This window comes from Glandiceps talaboti, chromosome 8, assembly GCF_964340395.1.
Source record: "Glandiceps talaboti chromosome 8, keGlaTala1.1, whole genome shotgun sequence".
In the NCBI taxonomy this organism is placed as follows: Eukaryota; Metazoa; Hemichordata; class Enteropneusta; family Spengelidae; genus Glandiceps; species Glandiceps talaboti.
The window spans coordinates 7871487-7892024 of NC_135556.1; the positions used below are offsets into that span (position 1 = coordinate 7871487).

General features: G+C 36.0%; 1 protein-coding gene across 5 annotated transcripts in view; it reads right to left on the bottom strand.

The window, feature by feature from the left end:
• Positions 1 to 1688: 1688 nt before the first annotated feature.
• LOC144439528 (rho GTPase-activating protein 7-like) overlaps positions 1689 to 20538 on the bottom strand; it is a 100300-nt gene continuing 81450 nt past the window's right edge. For all 5 annotated transcript variants that reach the window (XM_078128827.1, XM_078128830.1, XM_078128828.1 and 2 more), the window contains 13 exons: positions 18385 to 18445; positions 15840 to 17388; positions 14826 to 15075; positions 12268 to 12327; positions 10789 to 10914; positions 9366 to 9598; positions 8724 to 8849; positions 7617 to 7747; positions 6601 to 6792; positions 6062 to 6211; positions 5322 to 5485; positions 4591 to 4893; positions 1689 to 4173 (listed from right to left, as the gene is read on the bottom strand). In XM_078128827.1, coding sequence (XP_077984953.1) covers positions 4050 to 4173; positions 4591 to 4893; positions 5322 to 5485; positions 6062 to 6211; positions 6601 to 6792; positions 7617 to 7747; positions 8724 to 8849; positions 9366 to 9598; positions 10789 to 10914; positions 12268 to 12327; positions 14826 to 15075; positions 15840 to 17388; positions 18385 to 18445 — 3469 coding nt within the window. In that variant the 3' untranslated portion in view covers positions 1689 to 4049. The remainder of the gene's footprint in view (positions 4174 to 4590; positions 4894 to 5321; positions 5486 to 6061; positions 6212 to 6600; positions 6793 to 7616; positions 7748 to 8723; positions 8850 to 9365; positions 9599 to 10788; positions 10915 to 12267; positions 12328 to 14825; positions 15076 to 15839; positions 17389 to 18384; positions 18446 to 20538) is intronic.

Below are 20538 nucleotides of genomic sequence, written 5' to 3' on the forward strand. Positions count from 1 at the left end.
TACTCTGTTTTACCATAGACGTGATCACTCTCCAACATCTATGGTTTTGCAGACCTGATGGATATATCAAAATAATTTTTAATTTTTCCAAAAAGCTCTTCTGTTAGCTTTGTTAGAGATTTATCTACTTATAGTTAGTTACTAGTATGTCATGAGAAAGGAACCTTAAATTGACAAGATTATTAGGGTATTAGACTTTTAACTTGTTATGCATGTGTCTTTTGTTGTATATTATTATAAACATATCCTTTCATTCTAATCATACCACTATGACAGAATCCCATGACACGTGAGTGCAAGTGTGGCGTACTTGGGGTATTTGCATGAGTGATTGCAGTGTTCTCTGTGGCAGTACTTTCACAAGCATAGCGAGTGAGTGCTGCAGAAAATACTGCAAGCGTAAGTGCAAATACCCCTGAGTACCCACACTGGAACTCATGTGGCATGGGGTTGTTATTACATACCTTAATCTGAAATGTCAAATTTACATTTAAAAAAATCATACAGCGCTATCACGTAATTTCATGTGTAGTCAACGATTGTGTCCTCATTTGCATATCATTTGCATGCAGGTATGCAATAATGTTTTCGGTATTGCGCTGTTGTGAAAATACCACTAGTATGCACACGTACCAGTGCAAGGAATCTCTGGTACATATGTAATAACACTGGGTCTTTTGTTTTCCATACCAGTAGTATGAGGTATAACATTTGTGTTTCATTCTATGGATAGTACATGTACTATGAAGTGTTTTGAAGACGTTTGATTTCACCCACTGCCAAAGTTTTCTGTAAGTAAGTGCCTCAAAATAAAGTTATCGATATACAAAATCCATTTTCTTCAAATTGTGATATTTGATATGATAGTTATTGATATGACATGACTGCTCATTCCTAACGTTGAAAGAGGATGGCAAGGGAAATTTCACTAGACTTTTATACTATCCAAATTTGACAGAGGGAACAGTCAGGTCAATAACGTGTGGGTAAAAGGGTGGCTGAAGACTAGATGGATAGATTGAACGTTCTGATTACTGATGTATACTACAAAACAGCTTCATGATGTTGATGAGTTTTGTCACCTGTTGACCTTCTCTAGACTAACTGCTGTATCCCATGGTAACGTACGTTATTGTATGGTCAAGGTGAGACTGGAAATACCAAACACACTGGAAGCAAATCCAGTGGGAACTGACTGAAAAACTCGCACTATGCTCAACATGAGCACTATGCAGAAGTCTGCACCAGCTTTCAAATTGTGAGCGCCCTCTGTTGTTGCCATACAGTAGATTTCTAGCCTGGATTCTTTGCAGATCATGTCGTAGAGGGCGATATATATAATGGCTAGGTTTAGTAGATGACAAGAGTGACAGTTTTCTCAATCTGTACTCTTTCTGATGTTTGCATGGAGTACAGACAGACTCCTAGTAATAGTTTACTACTGGTATCGTTATGTATATTTCTACTGTCATCCTGAGACCTACATTGCTGGAGGTGGCTTTATTGGTAAATTTTCACAGCACCAAATATTTCAACGTCCACATATACAAACACATTCCAAATAAGACATGCATACCTTTCTCCATTCATCTCAACAATGCAACGTCCAAATATCTGCCACTCAAAGTATAACCACAAACACTTCTACATATTTTTATAACAATTGATATTTTGTATTTATTTATTTCCTTTATAACATATTTCATTATATACATTAATATTTTTAACCACGGCTAAATAATAAAACTGTCAGGTGGGATAGGTTGGACCGATGTTTATGTAGAACATGAAGAAAACAACAAAAATTACAATTTATAGCAGTCCTTTAGAGAAGACTGCCAAAAAAGGGTAATTATTGACAAGAACTTAATTGCCAAAAAAGGGTAGAATTTTGACAAGAACTGATCTGCCAAAAAAGGGTAGAATTTTGACAAGAACTGATCTGCCAAAAAAGGGTAGAATTTTGACAAGAACTGATCTGCCAAAAAAGGGTAGAATTTTGACAAGAACTTATCTGCCAAAAAAGGGTAGAATTTTGACAAGAACTTAATTGCCAAAAAAGGGTAGAATTTTGACAAGAACTGATCCGACATAAATCTATCACTACCGGAGCTTACACTGGCAGGGAAAAAGACTGAAAAATTTCAGTTGATGTTCACCTATGTAGTTGTAAATTATACAGGACACTTACTATCAAATTAAACAAAACAAAAGATTAATATTGCTCATAAGTAACCATAGCAACATCACATTTAAACAGAAATTCACCACAGTGAATATTTTTGTGACCATTTTCCAACAATACAAATTACAATACAAATTAGTTTGAAAGTTTACCCAAAAAAAAAAATACCAATAAAATAAATAGTAATTGTGTTTCTGTAGAAAATAAATATGTTTTATATTCTTTGGTTTGTTAGTATCACCCAACCAGGGGCTGAAACTCTAGAGCGTTACTAAAGCTATCATATCATAACGTCTACTAAATTAAACTACTACATTCTACTAGCCTAACTCTACGATTAAAATAATACATACGCAAAATACTGAAACTTGTAATATTTCAACTTCTTTTCTCCGATATTTGCCAGATAAGCATGACCTGTATGTGTGGATGAATTGAACTCCATCAGTTAACGCAAAAGGCAGAAAGTGATAAGCTTCAGAAAGTTGATGCCATTATGCACGTATTACAAATCTTTGGTACATTAGCTGAGAGCAGTTAAAAAGAAAACCTTGTTAGTTTTGTGAACAATACACAGCAGGGGGCCTCTTTCAAAATGTCATGGAAGCTTAGCAGATAAAGAGGTGATAGAGGGAGCCCTTCACAACACACCATCACTTTTCAGCCACCTTCAAAGGTATGATACCGTAGAGGGCGCTGTGACACTAACCCACCACCATTACACACCCTAAACATTGTTAATACCAACATAGTGTTAGTAAAGTCGTTTTTCACTCCTCTATTTACTGAGCTCCTGGCAGCCGATTCCTGGACATGGGTTTCGTCTAATGTTAAACCTGATTGTTGATAATATTTCACTAAATAGGTAATAATAATACTCCTTTACAAGTCACATAGCTCAAACATGACACATACATGTCAAGTCCTTTTTTCAAGCAGTACACTACACGCTTCTCTCCCAAGGTGTCAACACACCCTCCGGGACCCTCAAAAAATATAAATCCCTGAATACATTAAATAAAACTTGTGGCAATTTGCAAACAAAAGCTCATAATAAAGCTTGAATCTTCTTCTCCTGTATTAGTTTATAAGGATGTGTATATATATATAAATAAAGCTTTTCAAAAATCCTGATGGGTAGAGAGACTGTACTCTGTGCACCACAAAGACGTTTTACATACACAGACCTCTCAATGTCAGTCTCATATAAAAGTAGCAAAAAAAAACAACCCACATTTCAACTTTGAAATTCTAAATCTTACACAATACAACACAACACGTTTTGTTCTGTTGGCGTAACGTAACGTTGTTGTATAAACAGATACAATGAGGTATAAAGTACAATATAACAGGTCATCCAATGCTGATAACAACATTGCAAAGGTTAGTTAGTTATTTTTTTTTTATAAAAAAAAACGTAACATATAATAACATAAGGTAATTTCTTGTAAATTCAAAGTTGGCTTTCACTGAAATATTGGAATTCTCCAAGTTTGTTTTTTTCAGTATACAAAGTCATTTTTCATTTTACTTGGTGATATAAATGGTTACAGTCTGTGATCAGTCTCTATTCCTTTACACGACCATTTTATTCACCAACAATTTTATCACAAAACATACGCCCTCAGCAAAATCCCGTCATCACATAGGGCTGTTTCTTTGTAGGCACTTCAACAAGTCTGCACTGTATGTAGTAGTGTTGTAAATCCTTACAGACTGCAGTGTAATCTGAGAGAGAACAGTTCCTTATCAAACTAAAGGCTGCAGATAGACTACAGCTCCTCGTCAAACTTCGGACTGACAACTCCAACTGGCTTCTATAGAACAGAACGTTTACAGCAATGCCATCCAGAGCCTGAGCCTCTCACACTTTGGTTTCTGGACCCTCTAGTTCTGTGGTAGAATGCTTGTAGGAGTCCCTAAGCCTGGCAATAAGGTGAGCTGTTGTGTGACCGAATACTTTGTTATACCACTCCACACTGCGACCTCTGCAAAAAATGTTAGAAATAAAAATTGGGGATAAGTATAAAACAATTTTTACTTTGTCTTGATATTACGTATGCAATATATAAAACTTGTGTAAATCATGTTGTGATATTTACTCTAAAAACAAGAAATGTTGTCATCACATGCTCAACAACTGAGGGCACTGTTCACTAAGTAGATGGCAGGTAAAATCAAACACCCAAAATTTGAGCAAATCACGCACAAGCAAATGACATCTGCCCTCACATACACACTTGCTCTAAAGTACTAAATAAAAAGAACAGTAACTGTCATAAATTATAGATTCAGTGACAGGTTTGTTGAATTGAGAATTAAAATTGGACAATGTCCTGAAACAATTATATTTTGGGGGGGGGGCCTAATCACGGTAGGTAAACAAGAGTATGATATTGTCGTACCTTGAGTCAATTCGACAAATATAGGTAAGTCTAGATTTGCCAGCACCACATGGTTCTATTAGATATCTTGAGGCTAATACGGTTGCCCTAATTCCACCAAGGAGTGTCGAGTCTGGATGTTCAACCGATGTCGCAACCAACACACAGGCACCTCTCGGCAAGTCTGTTCGCCATCTACGCAAAACACAGTAATCCCTGGATGGGTGGGGTGCCATATTGTTTCTCACATACTGGAATACTTCAGTCTCCTGGTCTAACTTCTCAACTGTTCTCCATTTAACAAAGTCGTCATCCCACATGTGTCTGTTAAAAAAAAAAAAAAAAAAAGGTTTGATTGATCAGAAACCAAATTTGAAATCGTGACGTAACTTGTAAAACTGTGACAACAACGTATGTGACAGACAAACTGTATGTATAGTATTTGTTTGTATGTGACAGTCTCTAATGGGATATATATAGCTCATGGGAAGTACTACGAAGTAATTTACTTGTCATAACAAGAGTTTCAAAATCAGTCAAATTATCCACTTCTCCGACTTTAATGAACTAATTTATTCATCCCTGTAATATAATGATGTTTGGAACAGACTCAAGGGTGAGGTTGCTCTATTTTATACAGACTTTCAGGGGACTAATTATACTGATTAACATTTCATATCACAATGCCTCCCTCTCCTGGGTAGCATTAATCATACAGCAAATATATATTATCTACATAATGCACGGCCTACCTTTCTCTAAGCACTCTATGTAATAGCTCTGCAGGAGGGGCCTCTACCTCCACAGAACATTTCCATAGCCTCAGCGGATGGCCATCGCCGACTTTTTTGTACGCTAAGTCTGTTCCTTCCACAGACGGACAGGAAACCCAGCCTTTGAACTTGTCTCTTGCTTCCTGTTTTTCAAATAAAAAGAGGCATATAATTAGGTGGTGAAGGCAGAACATAAATGAAGTAACACTTGCATTAAGATACCATACTCCAGAGGGATGTTAGCTAACATGAACTGAAATTCAAACACTCCTGTAAAATCTTAAACGCTTTGGATTACAATAAAGCACCTAATATTACAGAAACTTTAGAGGCTACGGTTTCAATCGCAGGTTCTCACATTAGTATCACCTCATACACACAGATTACAGAGGATCACTCATTTGTTATAGATCAATTTTTCTATAGTTCTGTCAGATAACCAGTTTTCACACCTACATCCTAATCTACACCAAGTAGTTCCAATAAAAAATACTTGAGATATACATTTTCTAGTCATTGACTTCAAGGACTTATTATTACGCCACACTTCTTGGAACATCTTGTAAGAAATAATACTAAGAAATGATACATGGGAAGAAGTCTTGACAACATACAAACATACACTTGTAAGAAGTACTGTACTACTAAGAAATGGTACGTGGGAAGAAGTCTTGACAACATACACGTTGACAAGTCTGGAGGTCAATTGTCAGTCTTACCTTTAAGATTCCTTGAATACAGCCCTCCAAGTGTGTTTTGTAACCATCAGTTTCATCATCGTTGTTGTTGCTCCCTAACTTGTTGAGAGGAACAGGCTCTCCTAGCTCCATGTATGAAAAGTGACATTTCATCATTGTGTCTTCTGGAATCTGTCAAAAAAAATATACACACAGATTGATATTAACACAAGGACTGGACTCATTTCATTATCATCAGGAACAAAGAAAATTAAATAATTGCTCGTCTTGAAAGCTGCCCTAGCTGCAACTGAGATAAATTTTTTCATCAAGTAACCATATGTATATGCACTAAAAATTGGTCAGATGTTATTTAAACCCTTATGTTTGAATCCCATGGTCTTGGATAACTACTATCTTATAGTGATTGAATATGACTATTCCTTTGTTCATGTCCAACTTTTTCAGTAGCTCTGCCAGAAAACTGCTTTCCACATGTAAAGTTTCGTTCTAATTCAACATTTGGCGATATGCAAAATACAAAGCACATCTGAACCTAGCTGACAAAAACATTGACTCACCACAAATAATTTCTTCACGTCACGAATCATCAAAGCTAGGCATTCATGTGCTGTGATATTATCACTCAGTTCCTTCTGATCTGGCTTCCCGAGTTGAGCACGTCGTCGTCTTTGTGGACTAGTACCAGTACGGGGGCCACTCATGTGGAATAATGAAGGAGCAAAGCACACGGCTAAATTATGCGCCGTCATCTGTAACAGAAGACCAAATGTTCATACATTAACTAACGTATATGCAGCATGCATGGAGAAAAAAACATCATGATGGCTATGTGTTCAAATTAACAACTCTCTCTAACTTGAGTAAACCTAATGAGCTAATTACCTGTAAAAAAAAATGAAAACAAACTATATCCCAGGAGTCTGGTAACAAGGAAAGGCAGACAATCTTACGTCAAACCTTCTATATCAAGGAACGTTGCTATCTGGTACTATTTTTACAACCAACATATTTTTTTTAAAAACAAGTCCTTAAAATAACTTCTCTCTAATTAATTTTGAGTTCAACCCTTTTGTAATTTCCTCAGTATTCATTTGATACCTTTCAGGAAGCAACCATCATAGAAACATAACGTCACCCACTTTGAATATCTCTCCCACAAGCTGGTGCTTCAGTTGCCAGATTGCTGTTTCAACACTTAATGAAAATATCTATCCTTTTGCTAATAACTTTGCCATGATAAATCATACATCTATATCTTAACAACTACAGCTAACATGTCAAATGGACACTGGTTGCTAAGACAACAGCACATACAGTTTTGGCGATTCTTTGCTATCAAACCCTGGATCGTACTCACGACTGCATCTGATTTCACATTGATAGATATAAACATACAAACATCACGATTTTACTGTATAAAGTAACATCTTTACTTTCTTGCGAATAAAATTATTTGGTTTGCTATGTCTGACTAACCATCCCACTCCACCCCATAGGTAGGGAAAACACACCAACAGAAGGATCCCAGTTTAAACAGATATGCCACCTTGTGATGAATTTCACTGATTCTTACCTGGTTTGTATCCGAGTGCTGTGCAATATCACTAAGAAATAATAACAATGACTGCAGTACTTCTCTGTTCTCGTCAGGCATCAACATTATTGTGGACTGGAAAGCCTGAAGACGCATATCCTTGGGCATTGCTGTTGACACACAATAGAAACATTTCATTACTAATTTTGTAGTGCTTTTAGAACAAAACATATCAATTCATGAATTCAAGAGGAGGAAAAATTTTGCTGAGAGAAAAAAACATATTATATGATTTCTGTAAGTATGTTTTCTAAGAAATTCCACTATTGTCATTTTATTAAGATTTTTTTTTTGCCCCAGCTCTCTACTGAAAAATTTTGAAAAAAAAGTCAGGAGTTTTCTGCTGTACTTGCAGTGTAGCTACCGTAGCTATATTTTCAGTGTCGCTACCGTAGAGCTATCCTATTCAAGAATACATCACCACTGTATAGTGTAACAGCTAGACATCCTTGAAGCTATATAAGCATGAATCAAACATCCTTATTTCGCTCACGAAAATTTAAACAATTTTTATTTTTCTCTTGAGAGCCTGAGACCAGTCAAATCACTTTACTAATAATACAAGACCTTGGTTTTTACTTTACAGTCATACGCCGACCGACCGACCGTCCTTGTATCGTATCCTGAAGGAGTGCGGTAATTCTATTCTTAACATGCAACAAGGAAATCTGTCCTTGGAAAAAAAAAAACTTAACAAGTGTAGGAGTCTTGTTGTGTTTTTCTATGTAACCAACTCTACTGCTGGAGGAGATATTTCACTAACACAATTGTCATTCGCATGTGTGGGCACTGCTGCCTCTACGGTTTTAAATTCTGCTCATTTCAATGATATCTATACAAGGACTAAACCCATTAATATCAACATCTGTAAATGGATTGCTCCTTTGCCAACATCCAGACGGCTGTCGGTTGCCTGGCAACAGCAGGAAATTTGCAATTCTTGAGTTACACATCTTATTTTAATGACTGATACAGGACTCTAGGGTAATCTTTTTTCATCAACAGATTCTGTTTGTTGGAAGATGAAAATATTGCAAAACATATTGGTTTGGACGTGATTTGAAAAGACAAAAAAAAAATACTCACATGTATGGATGCTGAGGAAGGTCTCGGAGAGTTTTGTAGTCAGCAGTGGCTCGGGTAATTCTCTGAAATATTGCTTCAGCATGTCTGCTACATCATATGCCATCATGCCTTCATAATCGGAGTGATCTATAAGAAAAGTGAACATTTTCCCCCGTGTTTAAAATGTGGTTTAAAAATACTCAAATACTGGCTGCATGGTGAATACTGTTAGACATGTAGCTGAATAGTTTTAATGTACATGTTTTTTTGAAATATTGACATAAGAAATCCAGCATTTATTTTCATGTGTTGTCATAGAAACCTCAAGTCAACTTATTGGTAAGCATTGGACTACATTTTTTAACCCTGTTCATACTAATTTTCGTAATTCTGGAAATAATTCCGTGGCAACAAAGTGGTATATATGGAAATAAAAAAATAAATCCATTCACAAGTGCTTGGATGCACACATACATATATATGCACACGTGTGACATGAACATTTTGATACATATTAGCACAAACACACACATACACACACACACATACACACATGCATGCAGATACTGACACAGATACAAACACACACGTATGAACATGTGCATAGAAACATGTCACGAGTCCATTCAATTCACTGAGGGACAATTTATAAACCTTTCCTACCTTGGTTCATTTCACAATTTTTCTTCAGCTGTTGGATTCTTGTTCTGACGCCAGGTTTGCGGAATATTCCGACTGCTTCCGGAGCCGTTTTCCTGAGGTACCTCATGGCATGAAGTATGGTTTGTGGCAGTGGTTGACCAGTGCGTTGAAGAGTAACACTCAGAGGGACACCAAACACACACTTCTCTTTGTAGTCTGGGGTCTTTATACGACGCATAAAACGTGGCATCACTCTGTAATTGTAACAAAGTATATAACAACATTAATTATGCAATACAACAAAAAAATGTATATTTACAATAAAGTAAAAAAAAAAAAAAACATATACGATTATGTACTGTGAATGGTTTTAATGCAATAATTTAGTAGCAAGCATCGGGCAAGAAATGTATGCATAATAAATAATATTAAATTTTCCATCGCCTATGACAAAAAATCAATAATTTTCGTAGACTTATTTTTCATACAAGAATCTAGATGACGCTACTCTAAGCCAAGCATGGCTTCCATATTTGAATAAAGTCAATCAGAAAATCCATTTGGTTAAGACCCTTTGACATCTTCAAAGGTAAAAGGAAACGCACAATGCTGAAAGCACACGTGTATACAAACGTGAGGTGCAGATATTTCTCTACAAATTCTACTTCACGAAATTCTCAATTCTACTAAACGGCGAGATAAAAACAAACTCTGCCTATAAAACATTTTTGACTTAATGTCTCTTAACACAAGAGTGCCGTTGACAATCTGTCCTACGACATTAATGACCACAAGTAAAGCAGGTAGAGAGCGACCTACTCTATAAATCTACAGCCAAGATTTATTCTAAAAGGCAACTTTTGCCCCGCAGGTCAGCTAGAAAGAGAAGATTTTATGCAGAACCCTGACGGCATGTCATAATTTTTGTGATGGAGCGAATGAGTTTCAGTTGCCCTACATCAGTGAAGGGTTAAAAATTGATGCTGGTCGCCATGGTAATAGTCCCGATTATCCTTGGCGACGTTTAAATGTATAGGAGTTAGTGTAATTTCAATATTGGCTTCAGGAAATTGTCGTAAATGCTGTGGTCAGGCCGCCATCTGTTCACCTTTTTAACTCGTACAGATACTGTCAAATTAGTGTTGTTATTACTCATATATAAATTTAGTATATTATCTTCATTACTTCGCATTAAATTATCGTAACCACAAAAAATCGCCAGAAAAATGGACAAAGAGTTGATTTAATTAATATTCGGTTACATATTTTATACAATTTTTAGTTACAAAATAATATACAATGTGAAGGAAAATCCAGATAATGTCGCAATTTCCACTGAAAAATGTATAATTGTAAGATTTCGACAACGGGTGTATTTCCGATAAATGAAACACAAAAGCTACTGTTTCAAGGCTGATTTTAAGAAATAAACAAAGGGGCTTACTTGATCCATCCTGACCACGATCTGTTGGACACTGAATACCTCTCCATCATAGCAGTTAACTTGAGCAGAGACAGTTTCCGAAGCACCATGATTTGTCCAGCTGAGAGATTGTGTATTTGGAAAGGTCTGTAGCAGAAATATGATTAAATAAGACATAATTAATACCAAATAAAATATTTGCACAATTTCTAATTTGAAATTTGTTATTCCCACAAGAAATATACATACAGAAAGGAAATAAATGATAACATCCAAAACGAACACGATTAATTTAAATATAATATCAAATTAATGACATCAAAACAATGAAATAAACCAGCAAGAAAAAAATAGTTTTGACAGAAAAAAATTGTAAAAATTACATAAAAAATGTCGAAGTCATACAATGATTTCATTAAAGCGCATAGAAGGCTAAGATAAATCAAATATATGAACAGAATATTTCACTGCAAAAATTACGCCTACCTACCTTACAAGAATGAGTAATGTGAACTGACTAACAATTATTATGCTCGTACCAACCACAAAGAAATTACTCATTTTATGATGCCATGCACCAAATAATATAAAGAAAGTGTCTTGCAGTGAAATTATTCCCATACGGAAAAAATGAACAAGGAAGATGAAATAAGCTCAAATTGACGAGCATTTAAGAAAAAAACAACAAATAATGAAAAAAATATGACGAGAAAAATAAATGAAGTTAAAATAGTGAAACATACGCATTAGCCGATAATAGCGTAGAAGGCACCATCGCTGAAGATGAATCGTAACTAGCAACCGTCATATTAGGAAAGCAGATAGAAGTGTAAGGCGAGATGACTAGAATACAACTGAAACGGCAGGTACACAGCACCGATAATTTGAATAGGCAGATGCAAGGCTATTTTTAGCCGCAGAGTGTGTGGGCGGGATATTGAGAAAGACTGCCACCATGAAAATCTACTCTAACCCATAGTCTTCAATCTCAAGCCTTGCTTGTAAAATATATTGCTCTTAATAATGTCTCTCCGTCTCCCAAAATTTGAGTTAGGACTATTAGATTTTTCGATCTTAACACGCACAATTTAGCATTAACAAGACATATCTTCTTATTATCTCAGTCATATATACATATATATTTATTAGGTACAAATAATAGATTTGTTCATTAACATTCGGGGGGAAAATTAACATGATTAGTGCAAATCTGATTTATTCATGCAATTTTCATTTTGGTTTTGAAAAGCAATGAACCTTTTGTACAGCTATCATTTTAGTTTCAGTTGATTTGTCTTCAGCCTGACACGATCTGCACGTATCTTTATCATCAAAAATGATGATGTGCTGTCACGGCAACAAGGTAGGCAGATGCCCATATATGGGAGTGAGGTGATTGGTGACGTTTATATTTTAACATAATGGTTTCCAACTCCCGGTGCCAAGGCATGGGAATTAATTGTACCAGTAACACACACTACACTGCAAGAGTTCCCTTACCTTGAGTTCAAGCTGGGGCGATGTGATTTTGAAAAGCTGTGCCATCGGATGCGTGGCCGTCTGTAAAAATGAGGTACAAGGCATGAAGGTCAATTACTGATATTATTTGCAGCTCTATGTGTTTACACCGTCTCTATATACAGAGACAGCCTTTTGCATTTATTCCACAAGGACACGATCCATCTTCATACATCACTCATACATAACATCATCGCTGTTCTAAAACACAGCCATATCTGTTTGTGTTCTGTTTCTACCTTGTATAAGATTTTCAACTGACAGAAAGATATCCCTTGTGGATGTAATCTGTATCCGCTTTGTACCGTTGTCCACCAAGGCCATCAACAATGGACTCAAAATACCGTACTAATTAGTCGCAAAAGCTGACTTCATTAGTTTGCACCCACAATAATACACAGACAGTAATATATAACTTCTGTGGATCTAGTTAAAAAAATATCTTGCTTCATGGAACAAAAAATTTTTTTTTTTAATTTTATAATCACGATAAAATGGATCTAAATATATAACCACAAATGTTCTGTTATCTAATTCTCAAATCAACATACTGTGATACATCAATAAATTGTAACTGGTCACATACTATCTGAAATTACAACTGAACCAGACTCGAATTTTAAATTTTAAATCTACAAAAATTAGCCACATGTCACTTTTCATTCCATTGAATTAGATTTGAACTTAAATAGATTACATGGTCAGACTTGAATTTTAAATTTCAAATCTGCAAAATTAGCCACACGCCACTTTTCGTTCCATTGAATTAGATTTGAACTTATATAGATTACAAGGTTGATATATACAGTACAATTAAACTACGTAATCTATGTTGCCACGGTAACATGTCAGTTTCGGGTAATGAACTATTGTTTACATGATTTAGAATTAAATTTCACTTTCAAATCCTTGAAAGTTCATTCTCCTATTGGTTTTTTTTTTTATTCAAATTCAAATGGTGACAAGGAAAGCAACAAAACAAAATGTCCCCGAGAGTATCACATGACAACATGTAGTAATGAAACAGATAGCATCTACTCTCAAGTGCTATTTTCAACTGATATCTACTATCGCCATGGTAACGCAGGAGTAGTGTCTTTTTTTCTTTTTAAGGGCATAGCAGTTTGAACCATGGCCTTGGAATATCCTACACAAAACTTGAAAAACAACAATTCCTACACAAACAGTGATCGATTAGAAACCTGACAAGGTTTTAATGCACAGTGTTTTTTGTTTAACTCGAGTAAAGCCAGTGAAATCTACCTTCTATGTTTTTCCTGGATTTTTTTTTTTTTTTTTTGAAATCGGGTTATCCATTTCAATAAATAATGAAATGTATCTAGTTTCTACATTTCACAATATCGTCAACACTCAGCTAATAACGACAGGGTTCAATAACTCTATACCAAAAACATGCAACGCATCAGAAAACTGCTTTCTTGTTGTTGTTGTTGTTGTTGTTGTTGTTGTTGTTGTTTTTACTGTATTTTTACACTATTACCAATCTGGGGGAAGAACACCATTTTTGGGGAAAAATGTAAATTTATAAAAGATTTTCCTCTCATTGACTGTGTTCCCAGTGTTCTAAAAACCATAAAATACACACTGATTGTTTAAGAAACTGTAAATGATACAAGATTTCATTCTCTCTCTCTCTGCTCAACTCAAATAAAAGGCTAAATGTATAGAAAACTATGTACATTATACAATAGTTCCCTCTTGTTACAATTATAAAACTTAGTGAAACACTACTACACTACACTACACTGCACTGCACTACACTGCACTGCACTACACTACACTACACTACACTACACTACAACCACACTTGCTAGCTGTTGACCACCACAACTCTTATCTTAATGATAGCAAATGAATTTGTGGAATTCGGAAGTCAATCTGATGACGACAGCAATGTTACAATTTTGATAGTATTCCTTTACACCGAATGATTCTTTTCAAATTTTGATAGCAAATATCCATCTAATTTCACCACAGCAAACATTTTTATGGGATACTCTGTAACTAGAAATTGGAACTTTTGTTTGTAACCCTTTAAAAATTTAAAAATTGTACACTTTTTTTCCCAAAATGAGTAAAATTTTGCTATGCTACACATATCAGCTAGTGTGTGTGTGTGTGTGTGTGTGTGTGTGTGTGTGTGCGTGCGCATAGTTTTTGTTTATTTTTTTCTTCAAAATTTTACTACCTATTCTGAAAAGGATTCAAATTTGCTATGCCATAAATACCAGTTAGTTTTTGTTTGTGTGATCACATCTTTGTATGCAACTTTTTTTGAAAATTTTACAATTTACTCCCATAATGAATAAAATTTTGCTATGCTGTAAGTTATCACAGTTAGTACTTGTTTGTATGATCACAGCTAGACATTACACCAATGACTACGAAATAAAGAAAACAAAAACAAATGGTAAATCATCTTCCTTCTAGCTTTATATTTGCCTTATTAGATAGGTATAGAACTATGAGAAAGAAAGAACCTTAGCTTGCAAACATACGAGAGCAGTCATTTCACTTACCGTCCTGACCTTGACAATGAACTTCCAACACCGGAATCTCGGCGTTCTCTAACTTCCATCACACCTTGTAAATCTTCTGTAGAGCCTGCAGTGTCAATTTCACTTGTATCTTGGCACGATGACGTTCCACTGATACCAGCGTCTGTCTCAATATGGAGGTGTATCTTCTTGGGTTGTATTTCTGGCGTTGTATCCGGCGTAGGTGATGGTATCGGTGATGAAGCCAGGAAAGCGTCATCCTCCTGGCCACCTACAGTACAGATCCAACAAAACAGGAGAGAGAGAAACAGGATGTATTAAATTTAGATTTTTTTAAAAATAACATGACTATTTTCCTTATACCTAAAATAAGACTAGAATCTAGCCAAATAAACAGAAATAACAGATTTTCTCACAGTAGGTAATTTTCACTCACAAAGGTGAACTACAATTTATGGGTTTCGTAAAAGAAACGAGAAGTCCTTTTTGTCTATGTTAAACTTTATTACCAATGTTTTGACCTCACACAGGGTCTAAAAGCAATAACAAAATGAACGAAACAAAAGTGAGTAAAATAAACAAAACCATCAATACACAATAACAGAGGTCTACTACAATAAAAAGTGAAATTTATTCCATTTTGGTGGCATACGGTTCAGCACCTATTTCTATATTAAAACTTGCGAGTCATCCTTTTCACATGCACCTAGGGGGTCCAATGCTAGGAACACCTAGCCAGTCACTAAGGATACTCAAACAAAAACTTTGTTCCTGTACAGAAATGAACATGACTTGTGAAAGACTTTCCTCCTAATGAAGTTTGACATTATGCAAATAAGTGAAACTCAACATTGTGGTCAGAACTTGGGTAAAGAGCTTACATAGTGACTGTGCACTGCACCATGTTTGTAAACAAACACTAGGTACTTAACCTGGAAGACCACTAAACTGTATGAAATCCGTTAGACTCATAAAGTTGGAACTCGATGACAGTTTCCTTTTAATAGAACACAAATAAATTAGATGTTTATTTACCTATATACGTTTCATTGTCATTGTTGATTTCCCCCATCTGGTTCATTTCATTCAGGTTTTCGTTGATTCCATTCAGAAGTCTTTCGACTTCAGCACTGATAGCCGTGATGTCACTCATGTCCATTTCTGACTCGTCTTCTTGCCAAGTGTCGTAGGATTTCTGTGAGGCTGTGTCACTTTTCTCCTTTGTTGTGTCTTTAGCCTCAAAAACTATCGGTTCATCCTGGAACTCGTCACACAGTAGCAGTTGATTAATGTTGTTCAAAATATCTTGCTTTTCTGATTCCAATTCCGATGACGACATACTGTTGGCACTTGTGTTTCTAGATATTCTAAAAGGATCAAAATCTGATGCGTATGACGCTTCTAGTTCACTCATTGCTGGAACGCTGTTACATCTACAATGATTCAAATTTGACAAGTTACTAATTTCTCGTTGTAATTGCTCCTCAAGATCTGCTGTGTCCGTGTACAACATGCTACCTAAACTTGCATGCAATTGTACAGGCACGTTGTCATAAATACTTGTGCGGTTTAATCCACTCTCATCATTGGAGCTACGCCGTTTGCGGTTCACCTGAGGTAGACAATCGTTGTCGCCAGTAATATCTCTACCAAAGTTAAAACTACCCGTACGAGTATTGATACGACTACCCGTCCGCGTCTCGATATATTCACCATTTGATAACAGCCGTGGAAGCGTGGCACTGAAGACTTCATCAGCATCCATGCCACTCGTTTCAGACTTTCTTCGGTTGTGGGTTCCCGCATTACGCTTTGGCAATGTCTTGGGGCTTTCAATGTCACTACCTATGTTTTCAAAACTTTGTTTTTGTTCCTGATTGAAAACGACTCCACCACGTTTGCTCCTATCAGCTGCTGATCGTTCCGATTTCACTCTCCTTAACACAGAGGGTGATGTCACACCGTTGCCTACTTGCGATTCCTGGGCAACCTTTAAATCAACGCAATTAAAGAGTTCAATTTTTTCTTGCAGATTACTGGATCCTGTAACAATAGGTCCACTGATTGTGATTCCGTCTTTCAAGTTCAAGGCAGGTCTCTTCTTTAAGCTAGAGTTCTTCCTGCCTTTCAAACTGTCCAGTCTCTTGAGGAGACTTTTAGCTCCTCTCATACGCTCATGCGTATTCATGGCAAAGTCTTTATGAGTTGTTTTCTCCACAGATATTGGCGATGAAATTTCAATGATAGCTTCTCTTGGTGTGGACATAACTCCACTTTTCTTCACATTGTCTTTTCCCGCGTTGCCTCTCATTGTGTCCAAATTGCCAGCTGCTATTAGGGACTCAAGATATTCACCTTGTTGACTTTTAATACTGTTGCTACTACTCGAATAAGAGCATGGATCGATTTGCATACCCTGAGCAGAGCAACTTTCAGCTGTGTTTCCCTCACTCGGAATCTCGCAATTTGCCTCCTGAAGGTACAATTCCAGAGGGTTTAGTCTGCGAGACCAACGTCGACTACTTCGTTGAAATTTCCACTTGTTACTTAGTGCACACTGGTCGTCCTCATCAGAATCATCACCCTAGCAATAGAACAAATAATAGAAAATTTGAAGCTGTACCTTTGAAGATGATTTCCAATTTTTCAGATTCAAAACGCACAATGACATATACTTGTAATGACATTCTATGTCTGTTGGCTTCATTACAGCGAAATACAGGTATAATGTAGTAATTTTTGTTATCTAAGATAGTCAGAAACGGTAGTTTGATAAATATAGCTACAACTGCATCTGCTGAAATTACACTAACAATACGTGTCCTCTCGAACAATTTAAAAGTACCTAGATTCCAATTATCCACATTACCCAAAAGGTCGGTGGCTTGACAAACAACGTTATTAGTGATAGAGTGTGTCATGGCCAAAACACACATACACACACATTACAGTGGCAGTACGTAATTTAAAACATGACAAATTTGAGTTAGTATCTACAAATGGGTCAGCTGTCAACCATTGTATGGAGTCAATAAATATATATACTCCTTGCTGTAAATAGTTTGGACTCTAAGACACCATACTCAAACTAATTATTTAAACAATAGTTTTAACACTCCCCCCCCACCCACCCATCTCCTGACGAACTGTCAAGTACAGTATACAGTAAACCTGGAAATCTTTATGATAGAGTTATTTTTGCTTATTTCGCTAGACAACACAAACATGACATTGAACGCTTCCAAAAAAAAAGGCTTTGCGTTGCCGATGACATGTTGTTTTTAAGAATACTAGTCCCCCTTACATAACCATAAGAAATGAACATAAGAAACTGAACACATCTCAAAACTTGTTTTACTATTGTTGAAACTTACATTGTTCAGCATTGCTAGAACTTAAAATTTTTTAATTGTGTCAGTCATACAGACAGACAGACAGACAGACAGATTTTGAAAGTATCATGGATGCTAGAAATTGCAAACTTTTCTCTCTCTTGAAATTTTGTCTATAGGGGAGACATTAATTGTTCTTTGCGGGTGGGGGTGGGGTGGGACAACAGAAAGATGATCACAATACTTACAGTTTGTTTTGTGGTTTTCTCAATCTTAAAAGATGCACACTTATTGAGTATATTCAGTCGTCTGTGGGTGTAAAAATTGAAATAAATTAGCATGATAATATCTGATATCAGGAAAAAACAGTCACATTGACACATGTGATGTACCAGAAATCATTCAACTGAATTAAAAAAACGGTACATTTCCTGTCAAGCGAAAAGGTGTTACAACACTTAATTCAATATATAGATTTACGTGTAGAGCAACGTGTTGTTCACGGTGCTAGAGTACGTCATAAGACTTCCTATTTTGCATTGATTTGGTGAACACAACAGATGTTCCCAATCCATATGAATGGTTCTACTCTTGGTTTGTTTACGACCTTCATTTCAATAACTCACATCATAACATCCTATTTGTCGGTAATTTCATTGATCACGTACAAATTTGAACCCCCCCCCCCTTATTTTGTCAATTTCAAAGATATTTTTATGTCAGAAAATACGCTAAGTAGCTGTTCTATTACAGCTAAAGCACCCTATTTGCTATGATTTCAGTCATTACTACGATTTGTTGTCCAAATCACGCTAAGTACATCCGTAACCTGTGAAATACGTCAGTCTACTACCTACCTATTCTTATAGCTAACGTAACTGACACCCTGCAGTGTTTGTTATTGGAACAGGTATCAACATACTGCAACAGTTGGTTTCCTTTCCCAAACTAATTTAGTGCTGATCACATTTACCGTGAAATTAACACTACTGTGCAGAGAGAGAAAAAACATCCCTATTTATATGTGGTGTAATCTGAACAAATCAACACCGGTAATCATTGCCGGTTATTTTATCTTTAAATTTTGAAATATTTTATCTTTGGGGTGGGAAAATATTTTGAATTCTTTTTTTTTTCATGATAACAGTATATTTGAACTTTGTCAACACTACTGCAGGGACAAATGTTCAAAACAATTTCTTCCCATTTCGCTCAAATACCAACTACAATTTGACCTTGACGACAAAATAATTAACATATCTCAGGATAGACTGCACAAACTGAACACTTGCTTATCAACTGCAATCACGAAGATGAAGTGAAAAACATACATGACGCCATATCAGTCACTTCAAAATACATTTCACACACACCACGATTGCAAATTTTTAAGTTTTACGCATGATTCGTGTTTCACAAAGGTTATAAAAGACATACTTTTTTTTTTTACCTATATCACCTTTTCATGAATCGTTTCTGTAGTTAAGTAGTCACGACGATGAGCCCCGACATCTCATTAAAATGAAACTTTATGATGGAGAAAGGTTAAGCATTTGCAGTAAACGTAAAAAAAGGGATTCACTTTGTGTGTTCTTTGATGGGACAATAGGTTGCACCAACGTTGAATGACGTTCTAACAATTTATATACTTAACATTTACACATGTGGAATTCATGACGTATGTATTAGCAAAGGTGATTCTTTCCTGTTTATCAGGCAGCTACTTCACGACGTACATTTTAAAAGTTTTGTAAAACAACTTTTTAAAAAAAAAAACTACGTCCTTCTTCTAGTAGATACAGATAGCTTTCTCTGAATAGAAATAACACTTGATGTTTAAAGAAATCTGACATCAAAATACTTTACGTTTACAAAAGTCAGATGACATGATAACGTTTAGTGTTTTTAGAAATCATCAGTTTTTACTTTTAGAATTAACAGGTGAAGAGCTGTACTAGGATGCATAGGGAGACTTTCCCTGGTGCCTAGGAAGAATTTTCTGAAGCTTGGAATAACATTTCTGATGCCCAGGGAGAATTTTTCCGGTGCCTTGAGAGACTTTCCCTGGTGTCAACGTAGAATTTTTTCCTAATGCTTATTGGGAAGATGGTTAGAGAGAATTTTCCTGATGCATAGGGAGAATTTTTGTGGTGCCTTGAGAGACTTCCACTAGTGCCTAGGGGGAATTTTTGGAAGCTTAGAAGAAAAAAATTCTGATGCCAAGGGCGAATTTTCCTGATGCTTATTACAAAGACTTTCACTGATGGTTAGAGAAAATTTTCCTGATGCCTGGAGACAATTTTCCTGATACCTAGGGAGAATTTTCCTGATGCCTAGGGGAGTTTTCTTTGATGCTTAGGGAGAATTTTCCCGGTGTTTTTTTCTAGACAACCTCCCGAAAA